This window comes from Equus quagga, unplaced genomic scaffold, assembly GCF_021613505.1.
Source record: "Equus quagga isolate Etosha38 unplaced genomic scaffold, UCLA_HA_Equagga_1.0 220_RagTag, whole genome shotgun sequence".
NCBI lineage: Eukaryota > Metazoa > Chordata > Mammalia > Perissodactyla > Equidae > Equus > Equus quagga.
In genome coordinates, this window is record NW_025799647.1 from 974,948 (window position 1) to 999,492 (window position 24,545).

A 24,545-nucleotide genomic window follows, 5' to 3' on the forward strand; every position below is an offset into this window, starting at 1 on the left:
ATAGGACTGCAGGAGCATGACGTGCTAGGGGAAGAGGAGCAGGGGCTCAGAGGGGAAGGGGCCGCTTGCACTTCAGGGGGAGGAGCTGAGACTGTTCCAGTAGGAGGGGCAGGCAGAGGAGAGACTGGACGTGGCGACCCGTATAACTTAGACGGGAGACAACAAGGGCCTGAACCCAGGAGGGGGGTTGATGGCGTGCCCAAGGTCACACTGAGCACAGTCAGAGCTGGGAATAGTGTGGAAGGCGTCCTTGACCCGGGTCTAGGGCCTCTCCTGCCTACCACACTGGGAGGACTAAGAGCAAGACTGGGAAGCATTTCTGGGAGTTGCTGAAAAAGCAGGGGCAGTAGAGTGGGAAGAGAGGAAGGAAAGGGATGTCAGGGGCCGGCCTCGGAGCCAAGTGGTTAAGTTTGCACACTCTGCTTCGGTGGCCCAGGGTTTCAGCAGCCCAGGGTTTCGCTGGTTTGGATCCCGGGCACGGACATGACACCACTCATCAGGCCACGCTGAGGTGGCGTCCCACATAGCACAACCAGAGGCACTCAAACTGGAATACACAACTATGTACTGGGGGCTTTGGGGAGAAGAAGAAAAAAAAAGAAGAGGAAGATTGGCAACAGTTGTTAGCTCAGGTGCCAATCTTAAGAAAAAAGGGGGGGGGGATCCAGTGGGGCAGTGCACAGTGCACAGCAGTCCACCGACGCACAGTACAGGCAGGGCTGGCGGCCCCCCTTCACCTCAGGCACCACCAGTGGGGCACCAAGAACGCCCGGCTCGCCCACCCCTCAGACTCCCTGTGGTCCCCTGGCAGGTCACTCTCACTGGGATTCCAGACTGAGGTGCTGAGGGGCCTCCCTCGCCGCAGCTGGGAGGTCTCCTTGGCCTTGTCAGGGCCCTCCGAAGGTCAATGACATAAAGGGAGTCAGGACAACCACTGAAGGTGAAGGTTTGAACTGAGTCTGAAGAAATCTTCCTCATTTCTTAAATCCACATGACTGAGAGAAACAAGCTAACTGGTGCTGGCCCTTCCCTCCCCCTTTCTCTCTCCCTGGGCACAATGGAGGCCACACCTGTAATGGCGGGTGTCCCGGATGGGCCGGTCTGGGCTCAGCTTGTCACTCTCCAGCTGGTTGAAGGCGTGCTGCCGATAGGGGTCCTCTCCAGCCTTCAGCTGCTTGGCCGCCAGGTAGGCCTTCTCATCAAAGCCTTTCGAGGGTGTTCCTGTCACCTGAGACAAAGGTCAGCATCAGAGGGGCCACGGGCAGGAGGATAAAGTAGCCACCATGTGTAAGCACTTACTGCCAGGCGGGAGCCAACTGTGCACCTCGTTTGTACCTTCCCCAGCTCTGTGAGCAGAGATCGTCATTCCCCCACTGCACAGATGAGGAAACTGAGGCTCAAGAAGTTAAAAACAGTACCCAGATGTGTGGGGGCACACCGTACATGGGAACTCTCTGTATTTTCTGCTCAATGCTGTGTCCTTAAAAGTGTTCTAAAAAAATAAAGTCTATTTAAAAAAAAACAGCTCAAGGTCAGAGCTAGTAAGTTGCAGCTTCTGGATTCAAACTGGTTGTTCTGACCCTGAAGCCCATATTCTTTGCTGGATATGGAAAGGATGGCTCCTGGAGACCCAAGGTCCTGAGGGGACCGCCAACCAGGCTGGAGGGCACCAAGCAACCCGCAGATCGACAGTCTCCTAGGGATGAACTTGAGCCTGACGCTAGGCTAGGCATGTGGGAGGTGCCTGATCAGTAAACACCCAGGGCTTAGACAAGCCACTGCACAGAGGATACCCATAAGGACAAGCAGGCCCTTGCAGGCTGATGCCAGAGCTGCCAGAACTCAAATGCACGGACAATGATGCATCTTCTCTGGGACTCGTGCTTGCTGCTGCAATAGCCCCACGTCAGACCTTGGGCCCACTGGTGCTAAGTGCTGGGGAGTGATGGATGACTGATGCTGTAGCCCAGCCTCCCTCCTCTTAGCCACACCCTACTCTGTGCTCCCAGATTCCCCCCATGAGAGACACTGGGGAAGGACACATGTGAGATGAATGGATGCATAGATGGATCCCAACATCTCATTATTTGAACCAAACTACTGGCCGGAGGTTCTCCAGAGTGCCTTGAAATACCATCAACTGTGAAAGCACTGCGATCCCAACCCTTCCACCTGACCAGCCACCGGGCTGGAGCTGCAGGCCCCCAGAGACAGCAGGAAGGCAGGAACTGCCACACGAGGACTCTGTCACAGACCTGGTCCTGAGAGGGATGGTCCCAGGAAGGCAGCTGGCCCTATGGGAGAGGGCCCTGTGTTGGGTGTTGCTGGGGAATATGTTCCCTGAGAGCCCAGCTCCCAACCTCACGGGACAGAAATGCAGAAGACTACTCCGTAGTGTTCCTGCCTCCGGTTATATCCCCTCCTAGGAGCCGGTCCCTGAGCTCCCTGAGGTCAGAGCCAGTGAGAGAGATTTCCCAGTGTCCATGAGCCCAGCCCCATGCTACACATAGATGCTCAGGGAGTCTATGCTCAGGATGGTGACAAAGGCTGAGGCTGCCGCACTGTGATAGTGTGAGTTGGTGCCATGCCAGGGACTGAACAGATGTGGCAGAGCCACTCCTGAGTGGACTCAAAATGCACTTCAGGAGACAGAGGAAGGAAGGAAGGAGGGAGGGAGAGGGAGAATGTTTTGACTTGAACCCCAGATTGCTAGAAGGACCCAAGCTGTCCCACTTTGAGAGTCGAGAATGAAAGCTCCTTTGTGTCATTCCCGCCCTGGAAAAAGAATGAATGGTAACTCTGCCTGCCTCTTCCTCCCTGCCTGGGGTCAGGAGATGGAAAGCAGCCTCCAACTGATGGTTGAGGAGCTAAAATAAAAGAAAAACTGCAGAAGCTCCCAAAGGGAGAGTATGCCACTTCATTATCCTGCAAGGCAACTGTGGGAAATAACCATGTTTATTTACTTAGGACTTATAGCCACTCTGTGGGTTCAGGAAACCTCTGAGCCCTCATCCTACACTCACCCATCACCCAATAAACATGATTGAGAGCCACCCATCTACCAGGCACTGAGACACCCTTCTGCAAGTTCCAAGGATCACCTGATCATTCATTCATTTGTTTACAAATGCTTGAACTCACTCACTCATTCATTCAACTATCCATTCATTCAACAAAGCTCTGCTGAGCAGCTCCCTTGTGCCAGGAAGTGGAAAGAACGCTTCTGAGACTGTTCCCCCATCCCCAGGCTGCTGCCTTCCTGCACTTCATTCACAGCTTCCTTGGAGCCACAGAGAATGTTGTGGTAGAGAGTCTGCTCAGGCCAAGGCTCTCTAGAGAAGTTCCTCTCAGGGACTCAGAACGGAGCTAGACATCCTCAAAGATGCTGTCAGGAAACGTCTGCTCCTCCCTCCCACAGACCCACAGCTTCTGTTGGTCCCACCCTCCCCCAAGGTTAGAATCTGCACCTGAGAGACAGCTCGTGAAGAAGGATGCCATGGGAACACCAAGCCCTGCTCCCTCCTAGAGACCCAGCATCCCCGGGGTTTGGAGTCAGTAGGCAGAGTCAGCCAAGTGGAGGGGACCCTGAGGAAGGGCACGTTGTGACCTCTGCATGGCTTTGGCTTCTACTCCATCCAGACCCTCCCTGGCCTCACCCCAGTCACCGCCTGGAGCCCTGCTACCTCTGATGTCCAACCCCAGTTCCCACACCCGTCCCACAGCTCATTTCCTTCCAGCTCTCCAGCTCTCCTTTCCCCTTAGCCTTGTTCTTTGATCTTGAGACTTCCAGGCCTTTGAATGTGCCATGGTACCTCCAACTCAACATCGCAAAACGAATTCCTCACTGATCCCCAAAGCAGCTCCTTCTCCTGCGTTCCCTGTCGCAGAGACGAGCAGTCCCGTTCTCTGGGGCCTCCAGGCCACAAATCCAGGGGTCATCACTGATGCCTCCCTCATGCTCCACAGCCTGGTCAGACCCCTGCCCTGGGTATCCACAGGCAGCGTCCTGGGCATACCACCAGTATTAAATCACCAATATTTACAAAAGGTCTAGTGGGTGCAGACACTGTGCAACAGGCTGTAAAGACAGAAATAAACCAAAAGCAATATGGCCCCCAGAAGAAGGATCCAGGAATTTGGCCCTTTCCTCCCCTATCCCACTCCAGGCATGGCCATGGGGGATCATGAAGAAACCCCCACCCTCAGCCTAAGAGCATGGGTAGCAGGAGAATTGGCCATGCAATCTCACCCCACCCCAACCCCAGCTGAGGCAGGAGTCCCGAGATGACGCCTGCGTGGCGGATGGTGACCAGTGCATGCTGTTTCCCTTCTGCCCTCCTCAGCAGGGGAGTATGTTGCTGCTCTCCTGCTTTCCCCTCCACACTGCTTACTAAGCATTGCGCTGGGGGGTAAATACATCCTTTGGCTCTAGGCTGTGAGACCGTGAGGAGCTATATCTGGATCAGCCTGAGAGACCCAAGATTCTGGGCTTGGAGCCAGTTGGAGCCACTGGATGGGACTTGTGCTGCTGCCCTTTCTGGAGGGGGTGAGGGCACTTGGGACTATTTGTGGAGTTCTTATTTCACGTGGCACTGACGTCTGTGCTTTACTTTGCTCTTTTTTCCACTAGATGGTGGGCTCCTCGTCTTTGAGCTCCCAGCACCTGGCACATAGTAGGTACTGAGTGGATGTTTGCTGAATAAAGGAATGAAAGGGTGAATGAATGAATGAATGGATGAATACCTAAATATTGCCCCTGCTCTCAACTTACTTAAAAGCAGATGGGAAGCAAACCGCAGCAAACAAATGGGGTGCTCTCCCATGTTTCATGACCTTCGGTGGCTTTGCTCTCTCCCAGGCTACAAGCCCTGGAGCTCACAGTGGCCCGAGAGACTCTATGAGTGGGGACCCCTTGCCTCACTGGGCTCGGCCTCTACGGTGGCCCCCTCCCTTCTCAGTCCAGACACACTGGCCTCCTTCTGTTCCTTGAGCCTGCCGGCACCCTTCTCTTAGCCCTTTGGTTCCTTGTGCCTTCTCTCTGGAAGGCACCTCTCCCAGATGTCTGCATGGCTCCCTCCTTCACCCCCTGCAGGGCTCTGCTCAAACCTTGCTTTCTCTGTGAGCCTTCCCAGACTGGTGTCTGTAAAACTGTGACCCCAGCCCCACCGCACACTCCCTGCTCCCCTGTCCTGCTTTATATTTCCTTAGAGCACTTAGCACCATCTGATGTTCTATGTGGATTGTGTTAATTTATTTTCTTTTTGACTGCTTCTCCCCACAAGAATATAAGTTTCTCCAGGGCAGGGATTGTCTATTTTGTTTAATACTGGATCCCAAAGCCCAGGAGAGCCTGCGTGATCATAGGACTCAAACACAATCGCTAAAGAGTACATGAGTGATGAGCTGTCATGACCTCAAGTATCCCCATCCACCCCCCAACACACACACACTTGGCTAACATAACACTTGGAATTGCAGTGGACCAAGGGGTGGCAGGGTAGTTTTTGCCTGCCTTAGGCATCCCCTTCCCACTCACACACTCCTAGCAGGGCTGTTAATCACTGTCCCCCTGACCCACCAACACCTCAATCATCACCAGAGAGATGGGCACAAGACCCGGGCCAGGCCCATCTTACCATACCCTCTCAGACACAGGAATTGGCTCAGGAATAGTCATTTGACTCAATCTGGGCCAATCAGAATCCGCCCTGAGACTTTTCTACACGATGAGCTCTTTTCATCAGCACTGCACAGCATGAGAGGCACAAGTCTTCTTGCCCATCACACGGAGAAATCTGGTCTGGAGAACAAAACCATCATCATCTGGAAAGAAACTGTCAGAGCCAAGAGATGGAACGAGAGAGCTCTAATGATATTGTCTGGGTCCCTGGAGCCAGTCGTATCTGTTCCAAATTCACCTTGGGTTTCTCTTTCTCTCTACTTATCCACTACCTACTTACCTGTTTTTTTGTTTGTTTTTTTTTTTTTTTGCTTAAATTATTTTGGGTTGCCTGTCCTTTCAACGAATAAAAAACTATCCTCCAAAAGTAAAAAAACAATAAACAACAAATGAGCCACCAGTGACTTGAGCCCAGGGCTGAGTGAGACATTCCCAGTTTTCCCCAGCAGGCAGGGCTGTGGTCAGGCTTCGGGGTAGGGGTTCCGTCTGGACCACAGCTCAAGAACCTCTTGAGTTGCCATGGTGAGGAAGGAGAGCTGGGGAGATGCTGAGTCTCCCTCAGCCCTCCAGCCTTCTGCCCAGGGTTCTCGGTTCTTGTCTGACATTCAGGCAACTGCCACCTCCCCAGTCTTTGTCCTTTGGGGAAGTGACAAATCCACTACTTCCATGACCAATAAGGTCAATCAGATCTGAAATTATTTAAGCCAAAATCACGACTCTGCTCTATAAAATGGGAAGAATTATTTCTTGTCTGGAGAGTTTTATTTTCAGTCCATCACTTCGACTAACCTTTGAAACTTGCCTGACTTGCTTCAGGGTTTTTTCCAGCTAGATTTGCCTATTTCTTCATGACTGCTAAATTTAGGAAACAAACAGCAAAGGGGAGGGTTTAAAATAAGAAAGGAAAATATTTTCCCTGTCATTTTCATCAAAAATAGCTCAACCCAAATCCCTAAGCCTTGTAAACTTTCTTTCAAAACATTTACACTGCACCCCTAAATTTTAGATTTAAACAACTCCAACTCCTTCTAAATAACTGTGCCCAATTTCCTTCTACTGCCAGTAAAACAGGTACCTGCTGGGTTTGCCTTTTGCTAAATTTCAATGAAACTGCAAGTAAAAAGGCTCCAGTCCTATTTTATGGATGACTCCAACTTGTTTCTAAGTCTGCTTTAAACCCAAAACACCTGGCGAACAAAATGTGCTTCCCAACTACTCCCCACTCCCTTGGGAACAAAATCTCATCCGATGCCGTGGCCCAGGTTGAAAGACTGCCATTCATTACACGAGCCGGGAAACTATCACCACCTCTGAGTGCAAGGTCTCAGGTTCCACCTCTCTAAAATGAAAAGGTGGGTTCCACAGGGCCGGTCTCCCAGAGAGCCGCTGGGTTCTGGGGAAGTAGCCAGCCCCACCTGGCCTGCCCTTGTTCCTACCCAACCAGACAGGATGCTAGGGGCGACACAGGGCCAGGAAGCTGAGCTCGGGCACAGGGGGACCTCGCCTAGGGTATCAAGGGTCCCTGAGGGTCCTGCCCTAGACATGTACCCATCCTCTTCACATTGCTTTGAATGCAGTTATTATGGGGGTTACCAGCCTGGACTTTGAAAGCCAAAAGCCCTGGGATACAACGCCAACTCTTTCTGCTCTCTGGCCCTGAAAGGTCACGCTTCCTGAGATGCTTCTTCATCTGGAAAATGGGGATTATTCTGAGGATTAAAGGAGATAATGTAGAGAACATGCTTAGCACAATATCCGGCACATAAATTGTCATTATTAATTATTATTAGCTCACTTGCCTTTTTACCACTGATTCTCAACCTTGATCACACATCAGAATCATCTGAGAAGATTTTAAAAATCCTGATGTCTAGGCCCTACCCAAAGACCAATTAAATCAGAATCTCAGGAGATGGGACACAAGCATCAAGTTCTTAAAGCTCTCCAGGTGTTCCAGTGTGCCATCAAGGTTGAGCTGCTACTTTATACAGATGCAGGATGCTGAGCGACTGCTGGCAAAATCACAGGACCAAGAACTAGGAGGGACCTTGGAGGCCATCTCCCCTGACCCCCTGCCCCAGGAGCCTCATCGTGAGTTGGGTTTTTTGGCCTCTATTTGTCCTGACCTGGAGCTTCACCATCAGCAGAGCTAATGGCAATTCAGCTAGAGCCTCCATGGTTACTATGGAAACAACCACCTGGCAACACTTATGCCCACAGGTCCAGGAGGCTCCAGTTCAATTACATACCCAGGAGCACAGGGTAGGGGCTGCCTGGGAAGCCCACCTTGGGCTTCCAGTTAGATTTCCCACCATGATCTGACTTTTCCAGGGGTGCTGATGACTGCACAGCTTTATGATACCAATGGTCTCATCAAGAACGAGGGGGCACATTCCCCATTCCCTTAGGGATCTGAGCCAATTAGGATCCTCTACTTAAGACTGGGATGAAGCATCAGGCCCACTGTTCCAGATGGTTTCTGCTCAGATCCAGGGGGATTCCAGGGCCAATCAAGCTGCCCAGGTCTGATTTCCCACTCTCTGCCCAGCCCAGAGGCCATCTCGGGATGGAGGGATTCTGAGGGTCCATGCTAGGCATATGTGATGTGACAGCTCCGTCTCCACCTGCTTATCAGTTTACCCAGCTTGAGCATTCCGGAGTCTGTGAAGGGCACCAGAACCCTGCCTTACTCTCCCAGCCACAACTGCTACAGAGTATGAGAGTAATGAGCTGATACTGACGGCTCATTGGGACATAATATGGGCTGGGTGCTATGCTAGGTGCTTATTTCTGTCTCCAAGTAGTCCTGCCAAATAGGTGCTCTTCTTATCCTCATTTTACAGAGGTGGAAGCTGATGCTCAGAGAGGTAAAATAACATGCTCAGGGTCACACAGCTGCTGAGTGGCTGGGCTGGGACTGGAATTGAGGCTGTCTGGCCACAGAGCCTAAGCACAAAGCTTTCTCTGTGTGCCTTCAGACTACTCCTGGGCCTGGACGTGCTTGGCACGCCCCTTCCAATTCTGAGTCCCTCGGCTGCAAAGCAAGCTGGCCTCTGGTGCCCGGAACACAACCAAGCCCCAACAAGTGCAGGCAGGAGGCCGCCTCCGTCCTGGGCTCAGGGTTCAGAGCATCAGTTTCGTGGCTGGGATGGGGACTTGCCCAGTGTTGTCATGTCTTGGCCTGACATGGGCGTGGAAACACTTCTCTGCTTATGGCTAGAAAGAAGATGGAAAAAATGAAAAGTGCAAGAGTTTGTATTACTCAGACCAAAACAGCACATAACCAAATTTCTTGGGTCAGCCTGGGCCCTCCTCAGTCTTCCCAACAAGGTCGTCAGGGTCCTGATGACCTTCAGCTGCAGGCACAACAAAGGGAGGACAAAGCCAATACCTTCTCAGGCTATTGTTTGCCTGATGGTACCAATCCCCCAAACAACACTGAGGCCGAGAGAAAGGAAGCGAGCAGAAGAACTGCTGAGACAAGGCAAGCTCAGGGCTCCCCAGACCTCAACAAACACCCTCGGCCAACATATGGTGCAGGTCACCACCCTGTTCTGCCCTGGTCACGCAAGTGTAATATATCAATATTTGTAAGGTATCATTGCACTTCAGGTGTTTCATATTCAGAGCTTAATTGGACAAAGAAAAGCACTAATTGGCCATGTAACATGTAAAACACACACAGCATGACAATTTCAAGGGTGGCAACAGCCTCCTGCCTCACCCACCGAGGTCAGGACCAGCTGGGCCAGGATCAGATTCAACCCATTAGAACTCAGCAAGGCCCTGATTGTGGGCTGGGCACCTCGGTTTATAACACTTTCAGAACCAAGAGCCAAATTAGACTAGTGGCTGACACAGTCCACTGTTGGCACTGTCGGTCAAGTTTAGAAAAACATTTCCTATGGTGTGTGACCAATAATGAAACAGTTGGGTTATAGTCTTAATAGGAGACAGCATGACAGAAGCAGACTTTTAAAATCAGATTAAGCAAAGAGAAAAAGGAGGAGGGGCAGGGGAAATGGGAAAAAGCAGCCTGCCTCATGTGCGTTTTCTTCGAGAGCCACTGCTGGGGCAGGTAAGACTCGTCCCGTCTAGAGGACCATGGCCCTGGACTGGCATCTCCCCCTGCAGCCTAGCAGTTATCTATGTAGAGTACGCAAAGTGGCTGCAAAATCTGGAAACAGGGGTAATACTAATAATTTTTCATGAATAGAGCCCTTTCGATTACTTCTTCCGGGATACACTAAAGACGCACTTTTATTCAGTGAAAAATCAGAGACACGAGTCATCTGATCACAGAGTGTGACAGATGCACGTGCTGGATCCATGGAAATGTGGCACCACATTCACTGCAGTTTTGCACAGTGCACTGAACCATACGTTGTTAATGAGCAACAGCGCAATGACTATGTCATGCATTGTAATATAATTGAAATAAACCAATTATTATACATATTCATCCAGGTTTTCCTTGATGGCCACCCTGTAGTTAAACAAAACCTTAAAGGGAAGATGTGGATCATTCTTGAAAAAGACTCAGCGATGTAAAGATAGAAATCCTCCCTGACGTAATCTACAAACTCAATTCAATCCTGATTAAAGAACAACTGTGTTGGGGGTGGGGAGAGGGCAGGGAGAGAAGGAGGATTCCGCCGAAAGAGTTTAAACAGAGAGAACAATCAGGGAAAATCTGAAAAAAATTAAAGATGGGGAAATAGACCTACCAGATATTAAGACATATGAGACTGCAGACTTTATATAGCGAGATACTGCTGGGATAAAGCCAAATAGATCAATAGAAGAAAATAGAAAGGTCAGAAATAGACCCAAGTGCATATGGAGGGTTGGCCTAAGATACAATCGCATCTCAAATGGCAGGGGGAAGGGAGAGACGTGCTATTCAGTGAATGATGTTAGGAAAAGCGACTAGACAATGTGGAAACAAATAAAGCCAAATTTCTTTCTTAAACCAAAATAAACTCTAGGTGGCTCAAAGATTTAAAAAAATAAACTAAAAAGTATGAAGGGAAAAAAAGTATGAAGAAAACATTGGTTACTTTTTGTTCTTGTTTTTTGACGTTTTGAACATAAAATCCAAATGTCATCAAAGAAGCTACATAAAGACTTAAAATTTCTGTAAGACTGAAAACACCACCAAGTCAAGATACAAACGTCACCTTGGGAAAAAAATATTAGCCAAATATATGCCCAACAAAGGATTTCTTTAATATACAAAGAGCTTTTACAAATCAATAAGAAAAGGACCAATAATTCAAAAGAAATGTAGACATAAAGGATATGAACAAAGAGTTCATAGAAATATAAAAAACAGATGACCAATAATAGATGAAAGATGTTCAACCTCGTTGATTTTTAAATAAATGCAAATTAAAACAAGATACAATTTCTTGCTAATTTGGCAAATTTAAAAACAAGTATTAATATAATGCTCAGTATTTTGACAGTTTGAAGAAACAGGAGGCCTTATATGTTGGTGGATTATAAATTGGTATGACCAAGGCTGTTTGACAACACCAGCATTTTAAATACTACTTTTTGACTCAGTAGAAGTTCCATTTTTAGGCGAACATACACCTGGTTTTCCTGAGACAGTCCCAGTATACACCTGTGCTCTCAGGAGCCCCTCTGAATTAGAATTTGTCTTAGTTTAGGTGATAGATTACAATATCACCTTACATTTCTAGGCATTAACTCTACAATTACACTCACATGACTATGTGAAATGTAGAAGTGTCTTAATTATAGTAGCATTTATAAAAATGCTCGAAATAAATGCCCATCAGTAGAGGACTGGTTAAGTCAATGATAGTTTATCCTTACAGTGGAATTACAAATAAATGTTAGAAGGACTAAGTTGTGTACATATAGTGTGATTCATTTTGCATAAACAGTTCATAAATACATGTACATGTAAATGCATAGATATAGCTGGAAAAGTACATGGCAAACTGCTCAACAGTGGTCACCTCCAGGGAGTGGCATAGGAGTGGGCTGGAAGACTGAAGAATTTTACCTTTTCCTTTATATAAGTCTGTTTTTTTGTAAATAAGCATTTATTCTTTTACAATAAAATTCTTTGGGGGAAAAAACAGATGAACCTTAATTCTCTACCTAAGATAAAAGAATTGAGCTGGTTATTGTCATCATCAACATCATCATCTTCAGAGTGGATCTCAGGTATAAATAAATTGATGAAAAGTAAGCCCTTCTTCAACTAATAAGGAAGTGTCATTAGAGACCAAGGCCAAGATGGTCCACACCCTCGTATGTCCAGCAACTATGCAGGATGTGAAAGCTGGACGGTGAAGAAGGCTGACAGGGAAAAAATGGATTCATTTAAAATATGGCGTTGGCGGAGAGCTCTGTGGATACTCTGGACTGTCAGAAAGATGAACAAGTGGGTACTAGAGCAAATTAAGCTTGAACTCTCGTTGGAGGCAAACATGATAAAACTGAGGCTGTCCTCCTTTGGGCACATCATGAGAAGGCGGGACTCTGGAAAAGACAATAATGCCGGGAAAAGTGGAAGGCAGCAGGAAAAGAGGAAGACCAAATGTGAGATGGACTGACTCCATAAAGGAAGCATAAGCATGAGTCTACAGGAGCTGAGCAGGGCTGTTGAGGACAAGACGTTGTGGACATCTCTCATTCATAGGTCATCAGGAGGCCGCTTGACAGCATGTAACAACAACAAAGCCCTTCCTCAGCTGTAACATTTGGGGCCGAAGTACCAGCCAGGAACAGATTATTCCTGATGGAGAGGAGGGGAAGGGAAGTTCTGGGGGAGGAAAAATAATTTTCCCTCTACTCTTCTGATTTCTTAGCTGAGACTGCTGCAATAAAAGACAGAAAGGGTTCTGGGACCCAATACCGATATGCGGTGGGGTTTCCCCACACCACCAACAAGCAGTTCGTGAGCTCTAGCTGGGTGTCCTACGTTCAACTCAGTTCTGACACTCTCCACCCAAAAATAGTATCAGATTCCACAGGTTAAGGGCTCAGTTCCACAGGACTGCCCTCCACTTCGGATGCGACTGGCTATCAGAGGTTCCCACAACTCCTTAGGTTCTATTAATTTGAGAGAGTAGCTCACAGAACTCACTAGATCACTGGTTTATTACAAAGGATATTAAAGGATATGAATCAACAGCTAGATGAAGAGACACAAAGGGCAAGGTCCCGAACAAAGGAGCTTCAGTCACGGGGGCACATGGAAGCATTCTGGTTCCCCAACCTGGAAGCTCTCTGGACCCCCTCCGTTTTAGGTTTTTATGGAGGCTTCATTACATACGCATGATTGATTAAATCATTGACCATTAGTGATTCATTCAACCTCCAGCCCCTCACCCCTCTCTGGAAATCAGGTTAGGAACCAGCCCCCATCCAAAGATCACCTCATTAACATAACTGAGGACAAAAGACCCAATAGTATAACAAAAGATGCTCCCGTTGCTCTTATGCTCAGGAAATTCCAATGGTTTGGGGAGCCGGGAGTTAGCAACCGCGGCTGAAGACCAAATCTCTGAGAAATATATTTTTGGTCATCTGAATGACCAAATATATATTTTTTTATAAATTGCAACAGATTAACAAGAGAAAAGTAAACAGAAGTTTATTAACATGTATACATGGGAGATACCCATGGAAAACTGAGTAATTCCCTGAGGTGGCTTAGAACTCAGGATTAAGCACTGTCTTAACGGGGAAAGGGAGAGGGAGTTGGGCCTCTTGGGGGAGAGTGAGTGGTTTTTAGGAAAGACGACCTGGCTCTTAGAAGAATAGATGGGAAGTATGATAGTTTGTGACAAAGTGTGTCTGGGCGAGGTGTTGACTTCTGGTCTCCTGTGCTGTGAGCAGAGTCAGTCCTCCCTGGTGATGAAACTCCCGGGAGGGGATTCATGACGAGTGGGCTCCTTTTGGAGGATGTCTCTTCAGGCAGATGAGGGGAGTTCATGGAAACCTCTCCTTGCATTTGCTGGTTTTCAAGAGTCTACAGCTCGAAATAATCAATATGCCAAAGTGGCACATTTTGAGTGGCACGTTCTGCTATGCCTTGAAGTGGAGGAGGGAAGGGAGTAGTATTTGGGGGCTGAGCCCCAGTGTCTGTGTGGGATGCTATCACAAGTGAATTCAATGTTCAGGTGATGCTTGGAGACCCAGCTTGATTTCTCCTGATTTGTCCGCAAAGCGCAAGCTAACAATTGAAAATGGGGTGTGCTGGGGAGTGGCTAAGAAGTCGAGGGCCGTTAACTTTACCTGTACTGCAGGCACCAGCCACACAGTACACTATGAAGTTGGTACTCAGGCACAAGGGCGATTGGTGCCATTCCCTTTTCCATTTTGTCCATTTTAAGGTTTTGGGTTTTTTTTTTTTTATCTTTTCTAAAGTGCCTGGTGTTGCGTGCTTAGCTTAGCAACTTGGTTGAAAGAGGTGGGCAGGCCCAGGAGAGCTGAAAAGGGCTGTCAGTCAATCCCTCAGGCTAGCGCACAGGCCACTCTGCAGCGCCGGAGTTGACCTCTGAGCGCAGCAGCTTCCACAGCTGCAGAAAGGAGGTAAGGAGGCTTCCCACCCAGGGGAGCCGAGCGGGCGCTTAAAGAAAGTCATTGCCTCCGGCCCATGCGGGCCCTCACTGAATGACTGTGGAAAAGGAGGCGGGTTGAGCAAGATGGTCTCTGAGGCCTCTTCCATCTCGAACATTAAGCGGTCCATCGCTGCACCCACTCAACCCACCATTCTTCCGTACATACTTGCTGCAGATCGTGGGGGACCTCTGAAGAGCCAAGAGCTTCTTTGGATGCGACCTGTCACTGTTCCAGACACACAGTAGGTGCTCATGGGGTGTTTGTCACATCAGAAAGGTATGTACATTGTGCCCCAGAGACCCCGGTTCCACAGGAGCTGGAGGAGTGATCAGCAGCTCTGGTTAAGTGTCACCGAAATGATCCTTGCTGTCGCCAGGGCCTCGAGCTTTGGATAGGAGGAAAAAATACAAAGGATTTCTAGAAGCGGGGAGCTGCAGGAAGCGGGGCAACCTGGGAGCCCCACTGGTGGTCCTGCCAAGTACATGAGCCGGGCAGATGGGCACGCTAGCTTTGGGTCCGGGAGGGAAGAAAGTGTGTTTTATTGTGGCTGAAGAGTCCTCTGTGGGGAATGACATTATTACGGGTTAATGGTGGATAGCGCTTTTCTTCCTTGACTAATATCTTTGAATATTACATTAAATTGTTTTTAAGCCACCAGAACGGTTATTAAATTAGTACCCTTTTGGAAAACAGTCTGGCAGTATATTTCTAGTGCTTTATCCTTTGGCAACACAGCCTTTTTCGTTTTATTCTGTCCGTTACCTTCCCCTAGCCATGGAAGGTTGCCAATTGGGCCCCAAATCTCCCATATAGCCCATATCCCATATAGAAGATTTAAATTTAACCTTTAAAAGGAGAGAGCGACATGTAAATGTGCCCTCTCATCTAGGATTCCCATCTAATCATATAATTAATTATAGACAAATATTAGGCACAAGAATGTTCATGACAGTCTTATTTATAAGAGTGAAAACGTGAAAACAATACATATGTCAACAGCAAGAAAAAGAGTAAGTAAATTATGTTCCATCAACTGAAAAAAAATTTTGACAACTATTTACAATAACTGTTATAGGCTGTGGGGAAATAAGTACACTCTTATATGTTATTAGAGGGAGTATAAACGGTAGAAATCTCTAGAAGTAAATTTACCGGTATGTATCAAGAGTCTGAAAAAGATGTGTACATATGATTCAATTTTAGGAATCTGTTCTAAGGAAATGATTGAAAATGGGTTCCATTTATAACAGCAAAAGATTGTGGAGAAAAAACCACCTAGATTTCTAGTAAAAGGGAACTGGTTCAATAAGTTATGGTACACTCCTTCAATAGAATACATTGCAACAATCTAAAAAGATGTAGAAATGTATTTTTTTTAACATGGAAAGATGTCTACCATAAAGAGTTAAGTGAAAAAAAGCAGGCTACAAATTAATATGTGCATTGTGATTCCATATTCATTTATCTGAACGTTCTAATTTGTCTTAACGAATAATTAGTACCTGTGAAATCAGGCAAAAATAACGTTAACGATATTAGCTGTGCAAGCCCTGCAGCAGCACAGCACAAAGCTTGCGCAATAATGGGAGGAAAGGGCACAGTAGAAATTGTGTATACTCTGTGATTGGAGCTATGCAAAATTACGGAGTTCAACAAGAAAGGCATGGTGAAAAATCAAAACAGTGATTTGCTAGGAGGGGCAGATTATGGGTGATTTTCCATCCTTTCGGGTATTACTATGTTTATGCAATTTTTATTTTTTAAGTGGGAAAAAAACCCTTTGAGACTTTTTCCTCGTGGCCTCTCCCCTCTTTGGAATGGTTGTCTCTATGGAACTCAAGGCTGCTTACTAAAAATAATGCCTTACACTGGGCCTTGCTCTTCACAGCTTACTGTACTTCTCCTGGGCAAAGCCTGTCACGGTGACCCTTTCTCCTTTGTGCCGGCACATCTCTGCCCTCGTTCTTACCAGCCCTGACCCCTGACCCCAAGGACCCAGATGCTGTGGGGCTAACCAGCCCCTTTTGGCTATCCTAGACCCCACGGATCACACTTGCCAGCCTTGAAGCTTAACGTCTCAAGGTCTTGCCGGGGCAGGACGACAAGCTAACACAAACCACTAATAGTGGATCAACGCATATTAAACCCCTCCCGAAGCAGGCACTGGCACACACAGCTCTTGAGAGAACATTCCTTTGTGGAAAACAACTTGGCAAATGTATCGAAAAAGCCTTTAAAATGTTTACAACCTCTGGTCTAACCTCTGATTCCAGGCGGTTATAAAATAATAGGTATATGACGATGTGGGTACAAAGATATACCACTCAATATCTTTTATACTAATAAAATATTGGAAATAATCTAAATGTCCAACAGTGGAAGCTTGGTTAGATAAACTATGGCACATGATAAGGGGGCCACGTAAAACACAGGATGCCCAGTTAAACTAGAATTTCAGATAAACAGTGAATAATCTTTTTAGTAAATATATCCAAATAATGCATAAAATATACTTATTCTAAAAAGGTATTCATGTTTATCTGAAATTCTGATTTACCCTGGATGTCTTGTATTTTTATTTGCTAAATCTGGCCACCCTACATATCCATATAATAGAATACTATGTAGCCATTAAAATTCTTATTTTTAGACGAGTGGCTTTCAAATTGTGTTTCTTCTCTCCCTGTGCTTTAGCTAAATCTTCTCAATTTTTATCTATTTTATAATTTAGGCTTCCGCCTAAGATTAGGTTTGAAAATAAGGGTTCTATTACTAAAAGAAGTTTGAAAAACCCTGTTTTAGAAAACTATTTAACGACAGGAGACAGTGCTCATCAAATAATAAGCAGAAAAACCAGTATGATTCTAGGTTTGCATATACACACACGCACATACATGGAGGGTGAGACAGACAGACGGATACCAGACACTCTGGAAGAATCTTTGAAAAAAACCAAAAACAGCTATTATCTGTGGCTGTTGGGATTATAGGTGATTTTCAGAAGGTTTTTTTCAGATTTTCTACAATGAACTAAATGCATTTACGTTTTGAAAAAAATTACTATTAGAACTATCCATCCTCTCAGATGACGTTAATACTTGAACATCATTCAGCCTGTGCATCTGTGGTTCTGACATCTGGGACTTCTGAACTCTTTGGGGATCTAATGAAATCTCTGTGTCTTAGTCTCAGAGGGTATGTTCACACAAAATTTTGCCTGCATTCCGCCTCCCATCCCTTCTTGTTAAGGAGCCCTCCCTAGATTCTAGAATGCTATTTCTTCCCTCTGCTTGCTGATAAAACTACTTATTCTGTCTCTGTGGCATTAGTTCTTGACCTTTTTTGGGGGAGGGGGGTGGTCACACACCTGCTCTGAAACCCTGTTAAAAGCTATGAGCTCCTCAGAAGAGACTCATCAACCCACATGCGGCTGCAGGTTGTGGGAGATCCTGAACTCCCCGAGGTCCATTCTTGGACTCCACATTTGGAACCCCTGGCGCAATTCCAAGTCTTTGGCACTCACTGGGGCCCTGACTTGGCTCATTCCCTTTAGGGCCAAACCAGTTAAATATAGATTTTGAAAAAAAGGGCCAAAGCCAGGGATAGAATCTAGCTCAGCACTCCCAGGGCACCGCCACACAGCAAACCTTCTAAAGGAGCGTGTGTGTGTGTGAGAATATGGAGAATTGCCTGCACACTGAGTACTGCTGAGAGCATTAGAGTCGGGAGGGTTCCATGGACAGGAAGAAGAACCAGAAGGGAGACCCGAATTTGGCACCTCTTCCTTTGTATGATCTGTGACTTTGGGGTGGCTGAATGGGGCAGGGAGGGAGTGTGGGGATGGGACACAGGACTACTGTGCCAACTCCAAGTTGGCTGCCCACTCCCTTTAATAACTCTCTTCAGCAGCTGTACAGTGAACCAACCTCGTTTATGCCTCTGAAAACCAAGCAGGGGCCAACTGACAGGGTGAGGAAGGCTGCGGGAGCCTGGGAGGACAGCCCCACAGAGAGCTGGGCGATTCGGCAGTAGCTATGTGAGTGTTAAATGTGCACACCCTCCTAGCAACTCTACCTCTTGGCATCTCTTAAAACAAAACAAAACAAAACAAAACTTACCTACATAACCAAAGAGGTGTGTACAGGGTATTTTTTGCAGCATATCAACCAACACAAAGTTACCTCTGATTCATTATATATTTTATTTATTTACTTATTTATTTTTTGGATTTTATTTTTCCTTTTTTTCCTCAAAGCCCCCTGGTACATAGTTGTATACTTTTAGTTGTGGGTACTTCTAGTTGTGCTATGTGGGACCCCGCCCCAGCATGGCTTAATGAACAGTGCCACGTCCACACTCAGGATTCAAACCAGGGAAACCCTGGGCAGCTGAAGCGGAGCACAGGAACTTAACCACTTGGCCACGGGACAGGCCCCCATTATATATTTTAAATTTAAACATAATCACCAAACCCTATGAACATAATATGAATTTGAATTTCTTTCCCAAGGAGAAAACACAACAATATTCTGCATAAGGGAAGTTCCAAGCTCAGGTTAAAGCTGCTTGTATCTTTTTCACCTCACTCCTATAGGCTTGCAGGATCACCAGCAAGTGCACGCCCACGACAGCCCTGTACAGTGGGAGGGCCATGGGCTTCCAAACTCATGGGAGACCAAATGGATGCCCTCCCAGTGGGGACACAAGTCTTGTTCACCTCTCTCTCCGCTTTCATCCTGACAAAAAGAGTTTCAAGCTCATTTGGAAGAAGAAACATCTGGAAAGAACCCTAACCTCTTTATTCCCGCCACCCCCTGACCCCAAAAAGAAGGCCACAAACAATGGAGGAGACTTGCCTTGCCAGTTATTAAACAAATTCCAAAGCCACTATAATCAAAACAATATGGAACTGGCAACTGGCTGAGAAAAAGACAAACAGATAAGTGGGACAGAATTTAATCTAGAAATAACATATACAAGAACTCAGTATATGACAAATCGACATTCTAATCCAATGAGGAAAACATAGTTTGGTATAAAAATTGTTGGCATCACCGGCTATTCAAATAAAAAAAAAATAGGCCCTCACTTCATAATAGATACTAAAATAAATTCCAGATGAATTGAAAATGCAATTATATAAGAACAATAAAAGTTGGGGCTGGCCCCGTGGCTGAGTGGGTAAGTTCGCATGCTCCGCTTTGGTGGCCCAGGGTTTTGCCGGTTCGAATCCTGGGCGCGGACAGGGCACCACTCATCAAGCCATGCTGAGGCGGCGTCCCACATGCCACAACTTGAAGGACCCGCAACTAAAAACACACAACTATGTACTGGGTGACTTTGGGGAGAAAAAGGAAAAATAAAATCTTTAAAAAAAACAATAAAAGTATTATAATAAAAGTAAGTAGAATAACCAAATAGTGAGGGAGATCCTTAAGGGGGGTGGGAATCCCATAAGCCATTAAGGAAAAGTAGATAGACTAGGCTATACAAAAATTAAAAATCTTCCTATGGCAGAAATACTATTAACACATTCTAAAGACAAATAACATCCTATAATTTAATGACTCAATATTTAGACCGCGTTTGACAGATAAAAGGTTAATCCCTAAAATATGCTCAGAGCTCCTGCAAACTGATCTGAAAAAGACAGACAACCCAAACAACGAATGGGCAAAGGATATGGACGACTCATTAAAGGGGAGATGCAAACTGTCAATAAACGTGAAACAACTGATTCGCTACTGAAAATCAAAATAAGATGCTGTTTTCACCTGTCAGTTGCGCAAAAATGAAAAAAAGAATAAAAAACATCTCCTGCTGGTGAGGCTGCAGGAAACTCGGGGAGCAGAGGTACTCATTTTCACCACCTTGGGGAAAATATTTTGGCAAGGTGTGTTTAAATTGAAAATACACAGAGCTTTGACCAGTAATCCAAGCTTGGGAGCTTTAGGCAACAGAAATAAAAGCATGAGTATGTGAAGTCCTGTGCAGGAGAGTGTCTGTTACAGCACTGTGTGTATTGGCAAAGACTTGAAATACCTTGAATGTCCATTAGTGGCGAACGTTCAACAAGTGGTTGGTAGGGCATTCTACAGAATGAGGTGCATCTAAGCACGCTGTCCTGGAGAGATGTCGCCAATATCTTAAGGGGAACAGCAAGTTGAAGAATCATTTCTAAAGTAAGATTCCATTTTCTGTGTAAGGAGAGAGCAAGGGAGAGAGACTAGCTATGTATGTGTGTCTGCGTTTCTACGATCATGGAGAAAAGAATAGAAAAGGACATGGCAGCCTGTTAATGTTTAGCTCAGGGAGATGGGATTGGAGAAGGGTGGGGAGGAGGGGCAGGAAGACAGAGTTCTAACTTTTTCTTTAGATAGCTCTGTGTTACTGCATTTGGTAAAACAGGCCTGTGTTGCTTTTGTGATTGTAAAATGGAGACCATGCCTGCCATTACCTTGGCCTCCCGGGACAAGTAAAGGAAGTGACTTGTGTGAGAAGAGCTGCCCCAGAGGCCAGCAGAGGAGAATGAGGCCCAGTGGATGGAAGTGCTTCATCAGAGGTGTGAACGAGGGAGTGGAACCAGGACTGTCAGAGTCCCCCAACTCTCAGATGGGTGCCCTTTCCGCAGTCCCGTGTGGCTCTTGTTCCATTGGAGGGATCGGCTAAGCTCCAGTCCTTCCTGGGTCCTCTGGCTGAACCAAGGTTAGGGGCGCGGCCCACAGCCCTAACACCAAGCAGTGCCAGCTGGTCCTCTCAGAGATGAGCCAACAAATGCCCTTGCTGCTGCCCCTGTGCAGTCACTCCTTCCCCCCACTGTCTGGGCAAGACCCCACCCCAGGGACTCCACACTGGACCAGTGCCCCTCCTTCATCTCCAACCCCCACCACCCACAAAGACCCATCCTCAGCCCTCCTCCTGTGGGTCCCAAACTGATGCCCAGCACTTCAAAACTCAGTGAAACCCAGGAGGTTGTGTTTAAAGCCAGCCTACCCGTCTCTCCCTCTAGCCCCACGGAGGATGCTGTGGAAATGCTGCAGATGCTTCACTGGCCCTCCCCCAAATTTACATTCAAGACTCTCCTGCAGGCTTCAGACATCACTCTGGGCTCTGAGTAGGTAAAGGCAAGAATCGCTTTCTGAGAGACCAGAGAATGTCACCTTGCTCCCTGGGGAACAGCAGCTCTTGGAGGTGGCCTGGGCAGCAGCAGCAGCACCAACAGCCGCTGTCCCAGAGACAGCAAGGGCAAGAATGGCTTCACTCCTGTCCTGACTCAGGTCAGGGTTTCCAGTTCAGGGTCTGCATGCTTGTATGAGTACGTGGATGCACTTGTGTGTGTGCATGGGCGTGTATTGGTGGCATGGGTGTGCTTCTGTACATACATGGGCACAAGCTTTTGTGTGGACATGGGCATGTTTGTGTGCATCGGAGCGCATGTGTGTGTGCTGGTGTGCTTGTGTGTGTGACACAGGCACATATACTTAAAATACAAAACCTCTTTAGAAAGGCAGAGGAGTTCCCCCCAAAGGTTAGAGATTTGCTTATTTTGATATTGACTTTTCTGCTTGTGCAAATTTCTGAACCAGGGGCTGGCCTGGTGGCATAGTTGTCAAGTTTGCGTGCTCTGCTTCGGCAGCCTGGGGTTCACCAATTTGGATCCTGGGTGTGGACCTACACACCACTCGTCAAGCCATGCTGTGGAGGCAACCCATATGCAAAAAGAAGAGAAAGGCTGGCACAGATGTTAGCTCAGGGTCAATCTTCCTCAAGCAAAAAAAGAGGCAGATTGGCAACAGATGTTAGCTCAGAGCCAATCTTCCTAACCAAAAGAAAAAAAATTCTGAACTATTTGTGGCATATGGCAGCACCATGGGAAACGTCTTTTCCTGAAGTTTGCACACTTATGTGCTGAAAGCAGCCATTAGGGGACGGTGAAAAGAAAGTTCTGGCTCTCTGGGTCCTCATCCCTTCATCTTGCCTCTGGAGCTGCTTGAATTCTTTCATTATCTGAGAACAGCTCATCAGACACGAAACACGAAACACACAGCCTTAGTGTCTTAGGAGGAGATAGGGAGGGAATCGGGGGAGGGCCCTCTGGCTCCACCTTCCACCCACGCCCCCACCCCACGTCTGACAGTAGGACAGTGAAGCTGAGGTCGTCAGCAGCCAGCCCAGGGCAGTGTGAGTCACAGCGCCTCCGGGTGATAAGGGAGGATGGGAAAGAAGGATGGGGAGCGGGCAGTTGCTCCACGCCTAGGTGGTGGGCAGGGAGAATCTGCTCTCCTGCCCTCATTCTCAGTCTCACATCTATTAGATAAAGGGTTAGCTCCATGCTTCTCAAAGGAGGGCCTGTGAACCTCAAGGATATGAGGTGACCCATCCAGGGATACGCAAGGACAGGAGATAATCACAGTGCCTCTTCCTTTTGTTCAAAGATTTGGAAGACAGGACGTTATTTTTCCATTAAACAAGAAGTAGGTACAACTTCTCATGCATCTTTAAAGGAAAACGAGAGACTCTCACAGCTTTGTGGAGCCTCAGGCGCTGCCCTAGACCCCTGGAGGGATGTGTTCCGTCTACTCAGCAGGGTGAGGGGCTCTGGAGACAGCCTCGAGCAGCCCTGCAGGTGTGCATTCTAGGGTGCCAGTGGGGAGGGAAGCAAGTGGCCGGGCTGCAGACCCTGGCACGGCCTCCAAGGGACCCAGCCCAAGAGTTTATTCAACATGCCTTTTAAAGGTTCTACAAAGCAGAAGCGAGGCTAGGGTTCTGGGAGGCAACCAGACTGGGTCTGAGTCCCAGCTCCTCTTTTGGGGCTAGTTGGATAACTTCCTCCAGCCTCAACCTCTGCACCTGAAAAATGGGTGCAAAATGACAGCACCTCCTCCACGAGAGCTTGATGAGAATTCAATGAGAGAATTCCTGCAAAGCACAGGCACTGGCACTCCCCAGATCCCAGCCCTGCAGGCTGAAGCCTTTGCTGCCACAGATCACAGTTCAATTTCTCCCTCCTGCCCTCGGCATGCCTCGCCCCATTACAGGTCTTCATCCCAAGGCACTCCCAGTGAACCTGCTGCGTGCAAGTCTCTGGCTCAGATCCTGTTTCCTGGGAACCTAAGAGTCCAGGTGAGATCCCTTAGGAAGCAAGCGAAGACAGAACAAACAAGAGGTCCAAGCCCTCAGCCCTGGGCCCTGCAAATTTTAAGGGTCAGGGAGAAGGAAGCCCCAGCACAGAGAAAGGAAGGGAATGGCCGGCTAAGTGTGGTCTCTCAGAAGCCAAGAGTGACACGGAGACACAGACACAGCATGCTGCTTCCCCTGGGCCACCACACACACTGAAATGGGTCCCTAGGAGTGGACAATGGCCCTGTCCACCTCAGTCTTGACCTCACACAGACATTTTTCATGCTTCGTCCTGATTTTCCAGTTGTTCTCAGCACAAGGGCTGCTCTGACACATCATAGCTGGAAGCAGAAGTGCAAGGGCCCAGGCATGGGTGATGTCTGGAGCTGCGTCTCAGGATCTCTGAGGACACAAGATGCAGCTCTCCCATCACCAGGTGGACCTCTGCAGAACAGAAGCCTCCAGCCCTCCTCAGCCACGCCCCCTGCCCGCAGCCCCAGCCCCAGAAGGTACCCAATAAAGCCTCTACCAGGTCTCCCCACTGGGCCCCAAAATTTGGTTTATTAAATTGTCTTCTGCCGCAAGGACCACTTACTCACAACCGCTGTTGCCATGGCAACCAAGCAGCCAGCCTGCTGTTCTAGCTAACAGCCAGGAGCCTTCTGCTGGTTATCTGGCTTGGCGAACCGAGGGCAAGATACCCCCAAAGTGTCTGAGAGCCTGGAACGTGGTGGGGGGACGTGGGAAGTGAGAGAGAGGACAGGAGGGTGTTCGTGAAGTGCAGAGCCCGGGGCTCTTGCAATTGTTCCACTATTCTCTACCAACAGGTTGGGGCTGGGAGAGCTGTGAAATGACTTGTCCCAGAGGGGTTCCCACGTCTTCTTGTGACGTCAGCCACTTCTCCAGCAACACATCCCCCAGCCCCTCCACTCCCTTTCTGCAAGCTGAAGGAGGGAGGGGTCCTCCAGGGGCCGAGAGCGGGCCACACAGCCAGGAGAAAATCCTGCAAATGCACGTGAAGGGCCCTGGGCCTGAGACAGCCCCACCCCGAGACAGAGTGGGCCCTCCGGAGCCGGCGTTGGTGCGCCCCAAGGTTGCTTTTAGGGTCTGTAACCCCTGTGACCTCCTGACTCTTCTC

The 24,545-nt window shown here is 47.8% G+C and overlaps 1 protein-coding gene across 3 annotated transcripts in view; it reads right to left on the bottom strand.

The window, feature by feature from the left end:
- The window catches only part of LOC124233773 (polypeptide N-acetylgalactosaminyltransferase 16), an 88,610-nt gene that overhangs the window by 32,583 nt on the left and 31,482 nt on the right, over nucleotides 1-24,545 (bottom strand). For all 3 annotated transcript variants that reach the window (XM_046650973.1, XM_046650972.1, XM_046650971.1), the window contains exon 2: nucleotides 1,071-1,228. In XM_046650973.1, coding sequence (XP_046506929.1) covers nucleotides 1,071-1,228 — 158 coding nt within the window. The remainder of the gene's footprint in view (nucleotides 1-1,070; nucleotides 1,229-24,545) is intronic.